This window comes from Verticillium nonalfalfae, assembly GCF_003724135.2.
Source record: "Verticillium nonalfalfae strain VnAa140/NRRL 66861 chromosome Unknown scaffold_50, whole genome shotgun sequence".
NCBI lineage: Eukaryota > Fungi > Ascomycota > Sordariomycetes > Glomerellales > Plectosphaerellaceae > Verticillium > Verticillium nonalfalfae.
In genome coordinates, this window is record NW_021167275.1 from 145012 (window position 1) to 162767 (window position 17756).

The 17756-nt window shown below is 53.2% G+C and overlaps 2 protein-coding genes across 2 annotated transcripts; both read left to right on the forward strand.

Annotated features, from left to right (window-relative positions):
- Window positions 1–683: 683 nt before the first annotated feature.
- D7B24_006866 (uncharacterized protein) lies at window positions 684–3094 on the forward strand (the record flags this gene model as incomplete). The annotated part of the gene is made up of 5 exons (XM_028640986.1): window positions 684–700; window positions 1142–2137; window positions 2200–2353; window positions 2406–2487; window positions 2544–3094. 5 exons carry the CDS (start codon window positions 684–686, stop codon window positions 3092–3094), a joined length of 1800 nt encoding a protein of 599 aa, XP_028495008.1.
- Window positions 3095–5478: 2384 nt separating this feature from the next.
- D7B24_006867 (putative Hybrid PKS-NRPS biosynthetic cluster) lies at window positions 5479–17729 on the forward strand (the record flags this gene model as incomplete). Its single annotated transcript, XM_028640987.1, has 8 exons — window positions 5479–6922; window positions 6986–7153; window positions 7208–7233; window positions 7299–7683; window positions 7735–8826; window positions 9166–10380; window positions 10669–13041; window positions 13573–17729. The coding sequence occupies 8 exons, from the start codon at window positions 5479–5481 to the stop codon at window positions 17727–17729; spliced, it is 10860 nt and encodes a 3619-aa protein (XP_028495009.1).
- Window positions 17730–17756: the final 27 nt, after the last annotated feature.

The window sequence follows — 17756 nt, forward strand, 5'->3', positions numbered from 1 at the left end:
CAATCCATGTCTGGCAGGGAGGACTTCTATGGTACCGTTTTGGTCATCATGCGTACTATACATCGATCCGTCAGCGGTCCAAGACTCCATGCTTCACGCAAGATCCCAATGCGCGATGGCGACTTATCCAATGTATGTCGTCAGCCCGTCTATCACTGACGTTGTTGTCAAACTTGATCAAACCATGGAAGATCCCATTGGAGTGCGTAGAGACTGTAAAAAATGGGTTTGGATTGCAAATCACCGTCACGTTAGTATAAAAGGTCTCATGCCGCCATACTGTAATTGGACCGTGAGGCTATGCGACCAGGCGATGCACAGGGTCATTGTCCGGCCCGAAGAACACACATCATCGCCAGGTAAGAATACACGTAGTGTTCCAGTGGCATCTAACTTCGTCGTAGTTTGACAACTTTACTCTCACACGTGCCGAGGGTAGGTGGAGTGGCCTTGAGGTCGGGATTGGTTTGGCTTGGAACATTTGTCCGTATCTTGACTACGGGACTTGATTGATTGGTCTTCAATATGCTATTTTGGTGGAAAGTACTGCCTCGTGGTGGCAGATTATTACTTCGAGACTGTACTCTGCGGGACGTGTCTGCCGAAAATTTGCGTCTACGGTATTGCTGTATGCCGTTTTCCCATCCCAAACCCTACTGTCGAGATCAACACAACATTCATCAATGAAAGGAACAAGGGCGTATGAGGAGCTCAAACGCATGAAATGCACCTAGCAGGTCTCATGGCTTCAGTAGTTCACGTGCACTCAATCCATTGAACTGTCAGAATGATACGCGTTTGGTTAATGTAGAGTGACTGTGTAAGGATGTTATTAATATGCTGTTCTTGAAAGGCCATAGTTAGACTCTACGCTGTTTGACTTAAGAAAGCTTACTTGTAGATTCTCAATAAAAGCTACACAGGCTATCAACACAAGGAGAGTACAGCCATTGTCATGGGTGTTCAATCAGGAAGATAATGTCCAAAGTAAAGGACTTTAATATATCGCTGTATCGTAATGGTTGCCATGCTATACTGAAGTGAGTAGGACTCTTCAGCTCTTTAGGCCTCCCGCTGCTTTGTCCGCCCATGTTGTTCCGCGCCATTCGCTCATACCCGGTTGCTATGCTGAGTATCGCAGTGAATGCGACGGAGTCGCGCTCCTTCCTCAGGAGTTTGCTTTGCGTTCCCAAGATGGCCCAGGCTTTATTCCCAGCAAGCTATCCCCTTCAGGTGTGCTTCTGCCTATCCACCAACGGTCCGTCAACTCACACTGCCGACCGTCGCCATCCGCGTCTCACGACAACAACTGCAACAACCAGAATCACAGCCGCAGCATACCACCGACAATGGCGACTTGGGCCGCCATCGCACGCAAGGCCGCGGAGACCACCGCTGAGGCCCTTGAAGAGGGCGTCAAATTCTCGTGGGCGGAGAACGAAGCCAACAAAGTCACCGCCGCCACCTTGGAAGAATTTGGTCCTCCTCTTTCCTACGACACCGACAGTGACAACGGCTGTGATTCCAAGGTCAAAACCGAGCTCAACGCTGGCCACATCAACAACAACATCATCATGGCAGCTCAAGAAAACATCGTGATTGCCCCCGAGGTGCCCATGCAGAACACGGCCGGCACCTCTCCCGGTCCTGCCCCCGACGAGGGTGCCTCATCCTCGTCTGCCGCTCCTTCCGTTGGAGCTCCCATGTCCAGGGTTGAAGAGTTCAAACTGGCTCTTGGCGACTTTGGCACTCAACTTGGTCTGATGGTCCGCCTCAAAGGCGTCGCCCCAGAGAACGTTGACGAGTGTGTCAACAACATTATCGAAAAGAGCCTTGACGATATCATCGCTGTCAAGGGCAAGGATGCCCAGAAGAACGAGAAGGCCCAGAGATTGGACGCTGCCAACAACAAGAAAATCACCGCTCCTACCCAGCAGCCTGAAAATGATCCGAAGGGCAAAGGTAAAGCTGTCGAGACCACTGACGCCTTCACCGGCATGATGGAGGGCTACAAGTTCTCAGCTGCCTCGCAGCTCCCCAACAGTGAGCCTCACCCGTCGAGACTCACCGTGGAAGAACGCAGAGCCCAGGTTCAGTGGGCTGTACAGTCTGCTCTCGATCTTCGCCGTCTCCAGAAGTGAGTTGCTTCCTGATCCGGTGTTCTTCTCTTCATCACAACCCCCAGCTGACCACAGGTAGACTCTCGCTTACCCAGGAAACGGCCGACGTTATCATGTTTTTCACAAAGCCCGATGCGGTCACTGGAGAGACTGAGATTCCGGTCCATCGCGAGCTGCTCATCAGAGAGTCGACTTGGTTTAGTCGCCCGGGCGGCCTGCCTCCCCCAAACAAGGTTTGCCTTGTGTCCGAAGGCTGGTGAGTAGATCCCACTGACACGGGCTTAGGACGGCAAACCTGTCTATATCTGTCTCGGAGATGGACCTGCCGGCGTTGTTGGCCAGGTCTTCAGGTTCCTTTACAACCACAGTGAGTAGTCTTTGCCCAGTGTGTAATCAGTTGCTAACCACATTCTCCTTTCCCAGAGGTCGACGAGTGCGAGAGAAACGCCGGCTCGCCCTTCCACCTTATCCATATCCAGTGCAACGTGAACCAATATGTCCTGGCCGTCGCCTACGGCATGACTCGCCAGCAGCAGTATCATCTCAATAAGGTTCAGGAGCATGTCGAATGGCTCAGGGAGCACGTCTCTCACAATGCGCCTCTATGCAACATGGTGCTCACCACTGGCGTGGAGATCGGATGGTGCGAGGTGCCGCTCCGTCACTGCAACACGTGCCTCTGGAAGGAAGTCATCCCGGCATACCGCGAGGGTCTGCGCCGGATGCACGTTCTCATTGCCCGGCTCAATCTCATCATCGTGCCGTGGATGAACCGCCAGCCTTGTGTCAAGCCATTCGTCGACATGTTCTGGATCACACAGCAGTATGGCAGCTTCCCGTGGAGGGCTTGGGCTTGGTATCTTCGCTCGCTCGGTACCATTCGGGAGAGCGACTGTGACGATTGGTCCCTTGTTGGAGAACAGATGAGTCAGGCCGAAATTGCCAGGGCTCTGAAGCCCTATCATATAGTCTGAAGCAACAGGAAAATGATGGCCAAGGACTAAAACATGGTTGCTCACAGTTGGCATGAGCTCTGTCCAAGGAGGGCAGAGGAAAGTAGTAGCATAGCTTGGCCATCGATTGGTTCAATAGGAATTCAGGATTGATTCCGTTGATTAATGACTCTGATCGCACCGTGATGCCACCAGCTTGACGAGCTCGAATCGAGTACCCCCGGACAAAAAACGTCCTGTGTCTTATGAGCCAGTCAATATCATCATGTTGAGAGAATAGAGGGGGTATGCAGTCAGTAAGATAAGAGATGCTCGCCAATTCAACACGGCCGGGAATCGTACCCTGCTTGGCTGAGCTGAGCAGTGATTCAGGTCACCTGAAAAACTCTGCGAAATTTCATAATTAACTATTGGTTTCTCGGCAATGGTGTTTACTATTGAGATGTCGCAACGCAAGGCAAATGACATCCAGGCGAGTGTCTTCTGCGTCAAGACCCAAGACAACTTGGTTTGCGCGATACCAACAATACATGATGAGTTCCACTCTTTGTTATGGGGTTTAGAGCGTCACTGCGTCATGAAGTACGAGGCCTGTTTACAGGGAGGCAGTGAGGCGTTTACTTGGAAAGTCCAGACGTATACTCAGAGACTCCTTGTCTTGTCCTTGGGTATGTTCCACTGCATCATGTAAGCGAGAGACTAGGTTAGCGACATCAGTCACCGTGATCACGACGACGGTTAAACGGGCCGAGCGCTTGCGTCTTTTGAATACTACGTGATCAAACCATCCTGCACGTATTCTGTCATGCAAGACGCCCGATTTGCAGCCTTGGGCGTACCTTGCGGTGAGCTCGTCGATCTTCTACTTGCAGCTTATGATGAGCAGGCATTCGAGCTACCTGAGACATACCAGGCAACGGTGTCTCAAGACAGCTGCCTTCACTTGATTCTGGTCATTTCAGCCGACCAGATGCAGAGCAGTCATGCAACCACGACTTCCTAGTCAACCTTCGTGGACTTCATCCGTCGGCCGCGAAGCAGGGTTCTGCCGCTTGTTGAGCGCGCTCAGAGGCCTCTTGCAGCGATCTGACAGACCAGCGACTCAAATGCCTTAGTTCGTACATAGTGCTTCTTCAGTGCACAAAATTCAGTGGTTAAGAAAAGAAACCTGCTTGTGGAACAATGACTGAGGTATCCAGCCCAGCAACTTGGATATTAGTGGAGTAGAAACAGCATAATGCCTTGAACGGAGAGAATCGCGTGCAAGTGCCGTTGCAGCAGCCCAAATGTCTTCCGGGCCAGGCTTTGTCGGTTGAATTGATTATTTTAGTGGAAGTTCCTCGTTTGCTGGAAACATTAAGATGTCGGCCGTTCCGATGCTGATACATCAGTTCCAGAGCGGGGACTGGTGCCTCAGATTTATATCTCCAGTGATAAGTATGATACTCAGGCGGCCAAGTAAACCAGCAGCTGCACTTGAATGACTGCCAGAATGTGCTTGGCACTAGAGCCCACAGGAGGTACATCTGAACTTCAAGGGCGCTGGTAGCAAACTCAAGCTACGCGGGCCGAGCGGGCGGCTAGCCCGGGCCGCCCAGAGCTAGACACCTTAGCACGGCGCGCTAGGCGCCGGAGTGCTTGTTAGCCGAAATGTGTTGCTCTTTTGAGAACAGTGCAGAGAAACAACCATTCGTGCTTCGGCAATCCATTTGCAGACGTTCCAACCTGAGTGACGTACACGATCTGGGAACTAAATGTAATACATGTAGCAAATATAGATCTGCATCTTACTCCGATTACGCTGTTAAGCGGGCCCCGATCTTGTCCCCTGTTGTGTGTCTCAGTCTGATGATAACTGAAGGTCGCTGGTGACAAGCTTGGCACAATTATCGACTGGCATGAACCGCATCGTGAGCTCCGACTTGTACCCTGTTCCAGCGACGAGCACCGCACTCATTCATGGTATCAAGCTGTGTCATGAATGTGCATAGACCAAAGTATCGTTCAGATCGATGCTGACGGACCTAGCTAGGTAATGCAAGAGAGATCGACAACCATGCCAATTGGCCTTCCCCCAATAGCCTTTCTGGTTCTGTTCCGTGCGCGATCGTGTACACGAATTGCCTTCGTCATTTCACACTCCAGGCGACCTGGATCATAATATCCTGAGCCACTAGTACAAAGCCACATCCAACATATGAACCCCTTGTTTAACATTCTGGACCTACAACCGATATGCCCGCAATATCGCGATCAACACACCTCCATACTACGCATGACAGTAGCAGACATAAGATAAGAGGGGTGAGGGGAGCTCTGTAACGGACGGGCATCTCATAACTGGCCTTTTATCCTACACCTGCTCACGTACTGTTCGACTTGCACCAGGCCATACACTACACGCCATGGAGCTTCCGGGACGACAAGCTAGTATGAATGAACCCATCGCCATCATAGGAACTGCTTGTCGATTGCCAGGTTCTGCAAGCTCCCCATCTAAACTCTGGGAGCTTATCAAGTCCCCGCAAGAAATCCCACGCCCTGTCACCGCGGATAGACTCAACCTATCCAACTTCTACAGCCCCGACGGTGAGAGTCACGGCCGTACTGATGTCAGGAAGCAACCCTACCTACTCAATGAAGACATTCGGCGTTTCGATGCATCCTTTTTCCGCATCAACCCCAAAGAGGCCGCTGGCATGGACCCACAGCAACGCATTCTGTTGGAGACTGTTTACGAGGCGCTTGAGGCAGCAGGATTGCCTCTGGGCTCAGTCGAAGGATCGCAGACATCCGTCCACGTTGGCGTTATGACTGACGACTACGCCATGATCCAAGCCCGGGATATCGATAGCATGGGCAGTCATGCAGCTACTGGCCTATCCCGCTGCATCTTGTCCAACCGTGTCTCTTATGCATTCGACTTGCGTGGACCCTCAATGACTGTCGACACAGCGTGCTCCAGTTCACTTGTCGCCCTTCATTTGGCAGTCCAGAGCCTTCGAAAAGGAGAGGCATCCCAGGCGGTTGTGGGAGGGACCAGTCTGCTGCTCGACCCTCACTGGTTTGTGGCCGAATCGTCACTCCACATGCTGTCCTCGGATTCTCGCTCCCGAATGTGGGATGTGGAAGCCAATGGATATGCTCGCGGAGAAGGCTGTGCGGTGGTAATCCTCAAGCCTCTCAACAAAGCCATACAAGATGGCGATCACATTGAAAGCGTCATCCGCGAAACAGGCGTCAACTCGGATGGTCGAACAAACGGCATGACAATGCCCTGCCCCATAGCGCAGGCCACTCTGATTCAGGAAACGTACCAGAACGCAGGTCTGAATTCCGTCACCGATCGGTGCCAGTACTTTGAGTGTCACGGCACTGGCACCCAAGCCGGTGACCCAGTCGAGGCTCGTGCTATCAGCAGCGCATTCTTTCCTTCGACTACGCTTGACCAGGAAGATTCCGCAAAGGCTGATGCAATTCCACTGTACTGTGGCTCGATTAAGACTATCGTTGGTCACCTCGAAGGCTGCGCTGGGTTAGCCGGCCTTCTTCGGGCATCCCTTGCAGTCCAACACGGCGTCATCCCGCCCAACATGCATTTCAATGAGCTCAACCCGTCCGTCAAACCTTTTTACACGAATCTCTGTGTGCCTACGTCGCCCCTGAAGTGGCCAGATACCCATGGTCAACCTCGTCGCGCCAGCGTCAACAGCTTTGGCTTTGGCGGCACAAATGCCCACACTATTATCGAAAGCTACGTTACTCCTGCGGAGACTCTTCCATCCTCCAAACAAACGGCAGCTGTCAAATCGGTCGCCAGGCAAGAAATTGATGGTTTCGGACTCGTCGGTCCGTTTGTGTTCTCAGCCAGGAGTCGCACGTCACTTTCCCAGTCACTTCGACAAACCCTAGACCATCTGCGGATCAATCCGGCGCTGGATTTAGATGCCTTGAGCAGCGTGCTGCATTCGAACCGAAGCGCCTTGACATACAAGATAGTAGTTCCGGCAATGGCAAGTCGCGAGAAGCTACTAGAAAGCTTAGAGGAACATGTCAAGCTCGCATCTAGCGTACAAACCAGTGAGTCGTTTGGCGTCAGGGCCTTGAATGAGTCCGGTGCGACCAAGCACCCAGGGATCCTCGGCATCTTCACTGGACAGGTCAGTTAATCAGACTTTGAGCTGCTATACCTAGGTGACTAATTAACGTGTATTGGCTATTATAGGGTGCTCAAGCTGCCCAGATGGGCCGACAATTGGTACAATACTGCACAATCTTCCGCCAGTCCATTCAGAAATGCGAGGCCGACTTGAAGTCACTTCCAGAAGGTCCTACTTGGTCATTGATGGAGGAGTTGACTGCGGAAGAGAAGGTTTCGCGTCTCTCTGAGGCCGTCATCTCCCAACCTCTTTGTACGGCCCTTCAAATTGCCCTTGTCGACCTCCTGAAAACGGTCGGCATTGAGTTCGCTGCCGTTGTTGGCCACTCCTCTGGCGAGATCGGTGCTGCGTATGCCGCTGGCCTTTTGAGCGGAAGGCATGCCATGGGTATCGCGTACTACCGCGGTCAAGTGGCCCACCTGGCAAAGGGGCCGGGCGGGAAAGCGGGAGGTATGATGGCGGCAGCCTTGACTTTTCAAGATGCCAAGTCTCTTTGCTCAGAGCCCCGATTCAAGGGACGGGTCAGTGTGGCAGCGGGCAATGCGCCCTCCAGCGTCACTCTGTCTGGTGACTTGGACGCCATCGAAGAGATCAAGGGTGTCTTGACAGCAAAGAAGATCCAGGCTAGGCAGCTCAGAGTCGATACAGCCTACCACTCGCATCACATGCTTGAGTGTGCTGAAGCCTACCTGAGCCATCTTCAGCAGCTCAAGGTGCAAATCCGCAAGCCAGCTGAGGATAACGCATGCGTATGGTTCTCCAGTGTGCGGAACAGCACTGACATGGTCACCCATCATGTTCATCAGAAAGGCCTGGAGGACCAGTACTGGGTTGATAACATGGTTCAGCCAGTGCTGTTCTCCGAGGCTGTGCAGTTTGCGATCCAGAGCCTTCCGGCACGCTTTGCGATCGCTCTCGAAGTTGGACCACATCCTGCTTTGAAGGGTCCAGTGAGCCAAACTATCAAATCATTATCAATGCCTCCTGTTCCGTACGTTGGCTGCTTGGAGCGCGAGAAAGGAGGCATTGAGAGTATGTCATCGGCCCTCGGAACGATCTGGAGCTACCTGGGTCCCTCTGCCATCGACTTTGGCGCTTGGCGAGAGAGCTTCAATTTACCCAGGCAACGGATCCCTCTCAAAGGCTTGCCCACGTATGCGTGGGACCATGATCAAGTGTACTGGCTAGAATCCCGTCTCTCACATAACATGCGTGTGGGTGGCCAGCCGCCACACACTTTGCTCGGCCGTCAGCGCGAAGACACTCCATACGAGAAGACGTGGCGAAACTTCTTTCACTTGAAAGAGATGCCGTGGGTCACGGGCCACACGTTTCAGGGCCAAGTTCTCTTTCCTGGAGCTGGCTATTTTAGTATCGCTTTAGAGGCGTCCAAAGCCTTTGTCCAGGGCCGCCCCATCAAGCTGCTTGAGGTCAGAGATATGAACATACCCAAAGCACTGGTCATCGGTGAGGATGAAGGAGTTGAAGTCGTCTTTACGATGCGCAGCAAGACGCTTCACACAACGGTATCAGACGGCTCAAGCTTAGAAGCCGAGTTCGTTGCTTACAGCTGCTCGGATGGACGCGTCTTGGGTAAGACGTGCGATGCCCGTTTATTCATCCATCTTGGTGGTACTGAATCGGGAGATTTACTTTCCAATCCTATATCTCGGACCGAACTTACACCTATGGATACCGACAGATTCTATCGAGCTGTTTCTGAGATCGACCTTGGCTACGCTGGAGCGTTTCGTACATTGCACTCCATCAGCAGATCTTGGGGTCATGCCAAGGCATCTGCTTCCTGGTCCAGCGATGATATCGCCATTGGTTGCTCACTACACCCTGCTATTCTTGACGTCGCTTTCCAGGTAGGACTGGGGACCGTTCTTTCCACCGCAGAGAAGTCAATGGGAAGCCCCTTGCTCCCAGTTGGAATTCGACGAGCCTTCATCAATCCCAATCAGAACTACGAGGATGAGCCCGGCTCAACGAACATCGAGATCGAGGCCATGATGGTGACTGCAAATGCTGCCATTGTGGAGGTTGACATCAGTTTATGTGCTAAGAAAATAAACGAAACCCAGAGCTGCGGCATTCAGATCGATGGCCTGATACTCAAAGCGATCGCTGAACCACAGCCGTCTGAAGACCGCAACTTGTTTGTCAAGACTATCTGGGATGCTGACAGTGCCTACGGCCTTGCTGTCACATCGCCAACTCCAGCTGATGAGGCTGATCCCCCAACTGTGATAGACGCGTGTGAGAGAATCACTCTGTTCTACATGCAAAACCTCATTCGCAAGCTCTCTGCAAAGGACCTGGAGTCTGCAACGTGGTACCATCAAGAGTTGTTCCGCTACATACACACCACGTTGTCCACAATCCGGGACAAAAAGCATGCGATCCTGCGTGAAGAGTGGTTGGATGACGACCGTGAGACCATCCTGAAGCTTATCGATGAGCATCCAGAGAGCGTCGACATAGAGATGCTGGTCGCAGTGGGTGAAAACCTGCCATCCGTGGTCCGGAAAGAGTCTGGGATGATGGAGCACATGTTGAACAACGACCTGCTCAGTCGGCTTTATAAAGAAAGCCGCGGGCTAGCAGCATGTAATCAGCAAGTTGCCAACCTGATGCGTCGAATCAGTCACAAGCACCCCCGAATGAGGATACTCGAGATTGGCGCCGGTACGGGTGGCACAACTCTCAGTATTTTGAGCGCCATAGGTGAAGCATACACCTCTTATACATGCACAGACATCTCAGCAAGTTTCTTCAACGGTCTGTCGGAGAAACTGCCCGAGGCACACACGTCAAAGGTCAACTTTAAAGTCTTTGACGCGGAAAGGCCACCAGGGGCCCAAGGGTTTGCCGAGGGCAGCTACGACATCGTCATCGCGGCCAACGTACTCCACGCAACACGAAAGCTGTCCGAGACGGTGAGAAATGCCAGAGCTCTCTTGCGACCTGGTGGCCATCTCATTGCTATCGAGGTTACAGGCGGCATGATCCGTGAAACCGGCCTTATGGGCGGCTTAGAGGGCTGGTGGCTCGGCACAGGTGAAGGAAGAAAAATGGGCCCTGGCATCGATCCTCGCGAATGGGATAGCATTCTTGAGGAGAACGGGTTCTCTGGCGTTGATTGTATCACCCATGACCATCCGGATACCGCTCGACACAGCTGTTCAGTTTTTGCGACTCAGGCAGTCGATGAACGAGTCGAAGTCTTGCGAGAGCCTCTCTCTTCCATGTCCCTGATCCCAAAATGCCCTGTGCTCATCTTGGGAGGCAAATCGTTGGCCGTTTCCAAGCTAGCTCGCCGGACAGCCAAGATTTTGAGTCTCTGGTCGCCAGAGGTTAGAACCTGCAGCACCATCGACGGTCTGGATTTGTCCAGTATGCTTCCAGGAACGTTTGTCTTGTGTCTTTCAGATCTGGACAACCCCTTTTTTGCCGAGCCGCCGACGCCTGAAAGGCTTGACAGGCTGCAGGGAATGCTGGGTGTCGCACACAACATATTGTGGGTTACTTGCGGGCGCATGCTCGATGACCCCTACGCCAACATGATGGTAGGCATTGGCCGTGCTCTCGTTGTGGAATTGCCCCACGTAAACATGCATTATCTCGATTTTGAATGCCCTGAGGCGTGGAATGCTGACGTTCTTGTACGCCACGTTCTTCGAATGGCGTTCACATTGGCGTCGTCTACAGCTACGCAAGAAATGCTCTGGAGCGAAGAGCCAGAGGTCCTGGTCAAAGGCAGTGAGATACTTGTGCCTCGTATTGTGCCCGATCACGTTGCCAACGAGAGCCTTAACGCCAAGCGTCGGAAAATGAGCAAAACTGTCACAACGGAGAGGATCACCATCGACTCTAGCAACATCGCCTCGCAACAACCCCAGCTGGTCACTGGCGACAGCCTTTCGGTGCCTGAAAATCATACAGCAGTCGATGTCAAGTTGTCGTTGGCTTTGCAAATTGGAGCCGAAAAACCATGCTTCCTTTGTTTCGGTCGTGTACAAAGCTCTGGTCAGCTAGCATATGTGGGCGAGGTTCTCGTACTGTCTGCAATCGATTCTTCAACGGTCGTTGCCCCCACAGAAAGCCTTCTAGAGTGCTGCGACGTGCAAGCTATCAATGCTGAAAGCCTGGTGGGCACGGCATCTGCCCTGATTGCTTTGCAAGTGGTCCGCAGCGTCCCTCAGCACGGTACGACCCTTGTCTTCGGGGCTACAGTGGACATGGCCCATGCCATCTCCGCTGTAGCAGCTGGAACAGGGCACAACATCCTGTTCGTTGCTGTCGACTCGGTTGACGAAGGGAAGCGAGAAGACTGGATCGTATTGCATCCTCGTGCCTCTGCTCGAGTCGCTCAAAGACAGATCCCTAAGGATACATCACTGGTCATCAACATGTCAAAGGACAATCTCGAGACGACTGTGCCCTTCCTCCCCCTGTCTTGCGTCATTCAGACCTTTGACCCCAGCAGTCTTCTACATGAACCCAGCAAGGAGGTCGCTGCTGCACTGGGCAAAGCGCATGACACGTACCGTTCATTAGCCAGAGAAGAAGCCAGCGAACCATCCGCCAAGATGGTTGTTAACATTGCTGAAGCTCCCCGTCAGCTTCTGGCCAACCGGGACCGTCTGTCCCTCGTATTGGATTGGGAGCGCCATGGGCCAGTCAGCGCAGTCGTCCGACCCCTTGAAGCAAGCAGCCTCTTCTCCACTGACAAGACATACTTCCTTGTTGGAATGGCTGGAGAGCTTGGCCAGTCACTTTGTCGCTTTATGATCCGCGGTGGTGCTCGCCACATTGTCCTTGCCAGTCGTAATCCGGCCCAAGATCCACATTGGCTCAAGGAACTGCGGTCATATGGAACCAACGTCCGCATTGTCAAGATGGATGTGACGGACCGAGCACAGGTGCACAAGACGGTTTCCATGCTTCGGAGGACCATGCCTAAGATCGGGGGCGTTGCTAACGCTGCTTTGGTTTTTGAAGCTGGCATATTTGTCAACTTCTCGGCAGACAATGTCACGAGACAGCTCAAACCCAAAGTCGATGGCTCGCTCCACCTTGATGAAGCGTTTGCCTCGGACAATCTCGAATTTTTCCTGACATTCGGCTCTCTGGCAACCGTGTGCGGAAACCCGGGCCAGGCCATGTACCACGCCGGCAATATGTTCATGTCAAGCCTGGTGGAAAAGCGCAGACGGCGGGGCCAGGCGGCCTCCATCCTCAACTTCGGTCTGCTTGTTGATGTAGGCTACGTTGCCCGAATGGACCGTGCTGATGGTACCAACATTGAGGGCACGCTCCGTTCCCTACTCTTGACCCCCCTATCGGAAGCGGAGCTGCATCATCTTGTGCTTCAAGGCATCATATCAGGCCGACCAGGATCTGCCTCTGGAGAAGTAATCATGGGAATGCCGCCCTATAAAGATGATGGGACAGCGGTCGCTCGTCCGCCATGGGTTGAGAAAGCCTTCTTTTCTCATATGATTCACGCGCCAATATCTACCAGTGCGGCGAGCCATGGGTCACCCCAAGCATCAACATCCAACACGTTGCATCACCTGCGCAGCAGTCTCAACCGGGCCGGTAATATTACAGAAATAACGCAAGGCGTCCGCGAACTCATGTTCAAGAAGATCGAACTGATGATCAAAGTGCCAAGGGATTCTATTGATGCTAGTTCACCGTTGGCAGATCTAGGGCTTGACTCTCTACACGGTATCGACATCCGAAAGTGGTTACTTGAAGATCTCAAGGTCAACATCCCGCTGCTTAAGATTCTTGGCCGTGAGCCGCTGTCATCGCTTTGCGATCACATAGCCCAGAGCTTCATGGAAACCCAAGGGGATTCCGTCAACCAAGTGGAGGCACCCAAAGAGATAAGGGAAGGATCGAGCACCCCTGATCTGAATATTCCTGAGCCACAGGGGAAAAGCGATGTCGATGTTGGAGCATCCAGGGCATCGGCACTTGAGTTTTCACCAGAGGAGTCCAGGGATAGCGATTGGGAAGTCCCGTCCGCATCCCCAGGTACTCCGATGTCGTCGGCTGACGAGACTCTTTCAATTGATTCCGGCGCTTTTGGTGAAGTCCGTGAGGTGGACCCTGATATCCCGCCGTCTTCGCCTTCATCCCCGCTCGTTGGAACCAACAACTCAGAGTGGCCAAATCCAGAGAGGATGGCTTTTAAGCGCAGTGAACGGTTGTCTTTCGCACAAGCAGGAATCCATTTCTTACACACTTTCTTGAAAGATTCCAGCTCTTTCAATGTCACAACGCGCTATTCTGTCAGAGGGCGATTGAATACGGCCAGGCTAGCGGACGCTATCGAGAAGACACTAGGCCACCATGAGGCCTACCAGACATGCTTCTTCGCCAGCTCAGGTAGCGCACAGGTTAAGCAGAACGTTACGAGTGATGCCAAGTTACGCAGATTGAGGCACATTGCTTCAACCACGGAACAGGCGGCCGGGCATGCCCAAGAGGCCTTCAAAGACGTTGCAAATACGGAATATCAGCTCGCATCGGGTGAGACATTCCGGGCTGTTCTGGTAACCCACGGACCTGAGAAGCATACTCTCATCTTTGGCTTCCACCTCATGGCGAGCGATGCCCTCAGCTTTAGCATCTTCCTCCGCGACCTCGATCGAGCTTACCAGATGCGACCTCTGGCAGCCAGCACGGGCTCGTACCTGGATTTCAGTTGCCGACAACACGATGACATCGAAGCCCATCGCCTTGATGACTCTATCAGGTACTGGAGACAGCATCTTGATCCGATACCGGATACTCTGCCCTTGCTGCCGATCGCTCAAGCAAGTTCGCGAAAAGCAAGCCGAGCACATCAGAACCACATCGTCGAGCGAAAGGTTGAGGTCGCCATGGTCAAAAAAGTCAAAACAGCTAGCCAAGCCTGCGGCGCCACATCGATGCAATTTTACTTGGCCGTCATGCAAGTTTTAATAGCTCGTCTCGGTAATGTTGACGATCTATGCATCGGCATTGCGGACAGCGGCCGAAGTCATACAACAGACTTTTCTGATTCAATCGGCCACTTTGCCAACATTCTTCCGGTTCGATTCAAAATTGATTCTGTCCAGTCATTCAAGGAATTGGTAAACCAAACCTCGCACTCTGTGCTACGAGCATTCGACAACTCGCAAGTTCCATTCGATCTGCTCCTCGAAAAGCTAGGAATTGAGCGATCCCCAGCGTACACACCTCTCTTCCAAGTCGCCTTCAACTACCGTGTCGGCGACATATTGCAACGGTCAATTGGCGACTGTGCTTTGTCCATGGAACAGTATGTCGACATCAAGACACCGTACGACTTGGTCATCAACGTCACCCAGGCAGGGTCGCAAGGCCATCTTGTCGAGTGCATTACCAACGGGCGCTTGTACTCAATAGCCGCTACAGAGTTCATAACCGAAACATTCGTTGGCTTAGTTGAATCTCTGGCTAAGGACCAATTCATCAAAGTAAGAGACTGTAAGCTGTTCAACAACGAGCAGGTCGAAGGCGCTGTCACTCTCGGACGAGGACCGACAATTAAACATACTTGGCCCAAGACGCTGTCGGAGAGGTTCCAGGATGTTGTTTCTTCGTTTCCAAACTCTATCGCCATCAAAGACGACAACGAGTCCCTGACGTACAACCTCTTGACCAGTCGCGTTGGCCTTTACGCTTCTTCTCTTGTCAACGCTGGGGCTGAGCCCGGCTCGCGTGTGGCAGTTTTGTGTGTGCCAAGTATCGACATCTATGCTACAATGCTTGCGGCTCTTCACATTGGGGCCGTATATGTGCCACTCGACGTCAATCTTCCAATTGCGAGGCTCCGTAGCATGATGGACGCCTGTAAGCCAGACGTGTTAGTGTTCCATGCGGAAACGGACGAGGCCGCCAAGGAATGCTCCCGTGGTGGCAGAACTCGCACACTTGATTTGTCCGAGTTGCAGGAACATACTCCCAGAAGTGATAACCCACCTCCGCTCGCTTCTACGTCTGCTACACAGGAAAGCTTCCTTCTATTTACCAGCGGCTCCACAGGCACGCCAAAGGGAATTCGTCTGGGCCAACGAGGCATCATGAACTACGCTGCGTCAAAGAGCGCCGTGCTCGGCCTAGGCCAAGTGCGTGTACTGCAGCAGACATCATGTGGCTTCGATATGGCGATTGCCCAAGCGTTCAATGCTTTTGCCAATGGGGGTACTCTTGTGATTGCCCCTACAGAAGCCCGTGGCGATCCGACCATGATTTCAAAAATCATGCTGGATGAGGCCATCGAATTCACTTTGGCTACCCCCTCGGAATATCTCATGCTTACTGCCTATGCCGCTGATACTCTGCAAAGGTGCACATCGTGGCGCTTTGCGTGCTCAGGTGGCGAAGCCGTCTCCGTCAGACTTGTCAACTCTGTACGACGACTAGAGCTCCCTGAGCTAAATTTCATGGACTGCTATGGCCCGACGGAAGTTTCGTGCGCCGTCACATTCCGAACGATCCAGTTGGGTACCGGCGGCGCGGACAGCACTGATGAACGTAACGGCTTAGAAGATAGCCCTGCGAGCAATAACGTCGGGAAAGCCATCTCCAACACATCGATCTATATTCTCAGTGAAGATGGCAAGACAGCTCTGCCTTTCGGTATGCCGGGTGAGATTTGCATCGGCGGTAGCGGCGTTGCCCGAGGATATCTTGATTCTAGGCTCAGCCAGGACAAGTTTGTACCGAATCCGTTCGCAACACCTGACGACCGGGCCCAAGGGCAAGATGTTATGTACCACACTGGCGATAAGGGCTATCTCCTAGCGGATGGCTCTCTCGCATTCCTGGGCCGCATCAATGGTGGCAATACAGTGATCAAGCTTCGAGGCCTCCGAATCGACCTGGACGAGGTTGCAGGGGCAATCTTGGCGGCGGCCCCCAAAGACTGCATAGCTGATGCGATTGTGATGGCTCGTGGAGAGCCTCAATTCCTTGTGGCATACGTCGTATGCGCGCAAGGAAGGAGTATTGATCATGAGCAACTGGACCTGCTCCTTCGCGATCTTGCGTTGCCGCGCTACATGGTCCCTTCGATGATCGTTCCCCTGGACCACTTGCCTACATCGACAAACGGGAAAGTCGACAGAGCAACTCTCAACACTCTTCCGCTCCCTGATCAGAAAACAAGGAAGAACGACAAAGCAGCCCTGACGGTTCCTGAAGGAGAGCTACGAGCACTTTGGCAGACTGTCCTTGGCGAAGCAGCGGGTGCGGCCGCCATCGGACCGTACTCGGACTTCTTCACAGTCGGCGGCAGCTCCCTCCTCCTTGTGCGACTACAGAATATTCTGAGGGAGAGAATGGGTGTCCTTCTACCGCTGCAGGACCTCTACCAGGCTACGACTCTGAGGAAGATGGCGGCAGCAATGCATCAAGAACGCGGTCAATTGACTGAGGAGACCATCGACTGGAAGTTGGAAACGGCGATTCCTGACAGCGTTCTAGAAAATGCGAACGGGCAGCCGTCATCTCCACCACCCAAGAGCCATGATCGCCAGGTGCTTCTCACCGGCGCGGGGTCATTTCTGGGTAGCGAGATTCTTACACAGTTGTTGAAGAATGACGACGTGGCGAAAATTCACTGTGTTGCGGTTTCGGACGACGAACGGGAAAAGCTTTCGTCTCAGGATGATGGCAGTGGCAGGATGATCATCTACGCTGGCAGCTTGATGAGTCCGACGCTGGGCCTGTCTGGCACGGAGAGGGCACTCCTCAGAACCGCCATCGACCAGATCATACACGCAGCAGTCCAGGGCCACTGCATGAACAACTACACGTCGGTCAAAGATGCGCTGTATATTTCAACACAGACGCTGGTCAGGCTTGCTCTTCCGCGTCAGGTGCCCTTCCACTTCATTTCGGCGCCTCGCGTGGTTCTCCTGTCCGGCCAGCACGAGGCAAAGCCAGTCTCGATGGCTGCACATCTTCCGCCGACAGATGGCTCCCAGGGCGTCACAGCTTCCAAGTGGGCCAGCGAATGCTTCCTCGAAAAGATTGCCCAGGAGAGGGACCTTCCTGTTGTGGTGCACAGGCACTGCGCTCTAATCGGAGAGCGGGCGCCAGCCGACGATGTTATGAACTCGGTGGTGCGTTTTTCTGTGCTAACGCGCAAGGTGCCAAACGTGCCTGGAGCACAGGGTTTCTTCGACTTTAAGGACGTCGTGACTGTTGCATCTGAGATAGAGGGCGAGGCCCCGGCAGCCACAGGGGCTGTTTGCTACCGCCATCATAGTGGCGATGTGCGCGTGCCATTCAGCGAGCTGGCAAAGCGGCTGAGTGAGGTATATGGGGGCGAATTTGAGACGGTCGAGCCATCTGAATGGCTCCAAGCCGCAGGGGAGTTTGGAATGGGGGAGATGCTGGTCATCCACCTCAAAGCCAACATGGAGAGTGGGAAGCCTATGGTATTCCCGTATCTAGGCGTTTGATTGATTGCCCTGACCGTGGCTTGAGAC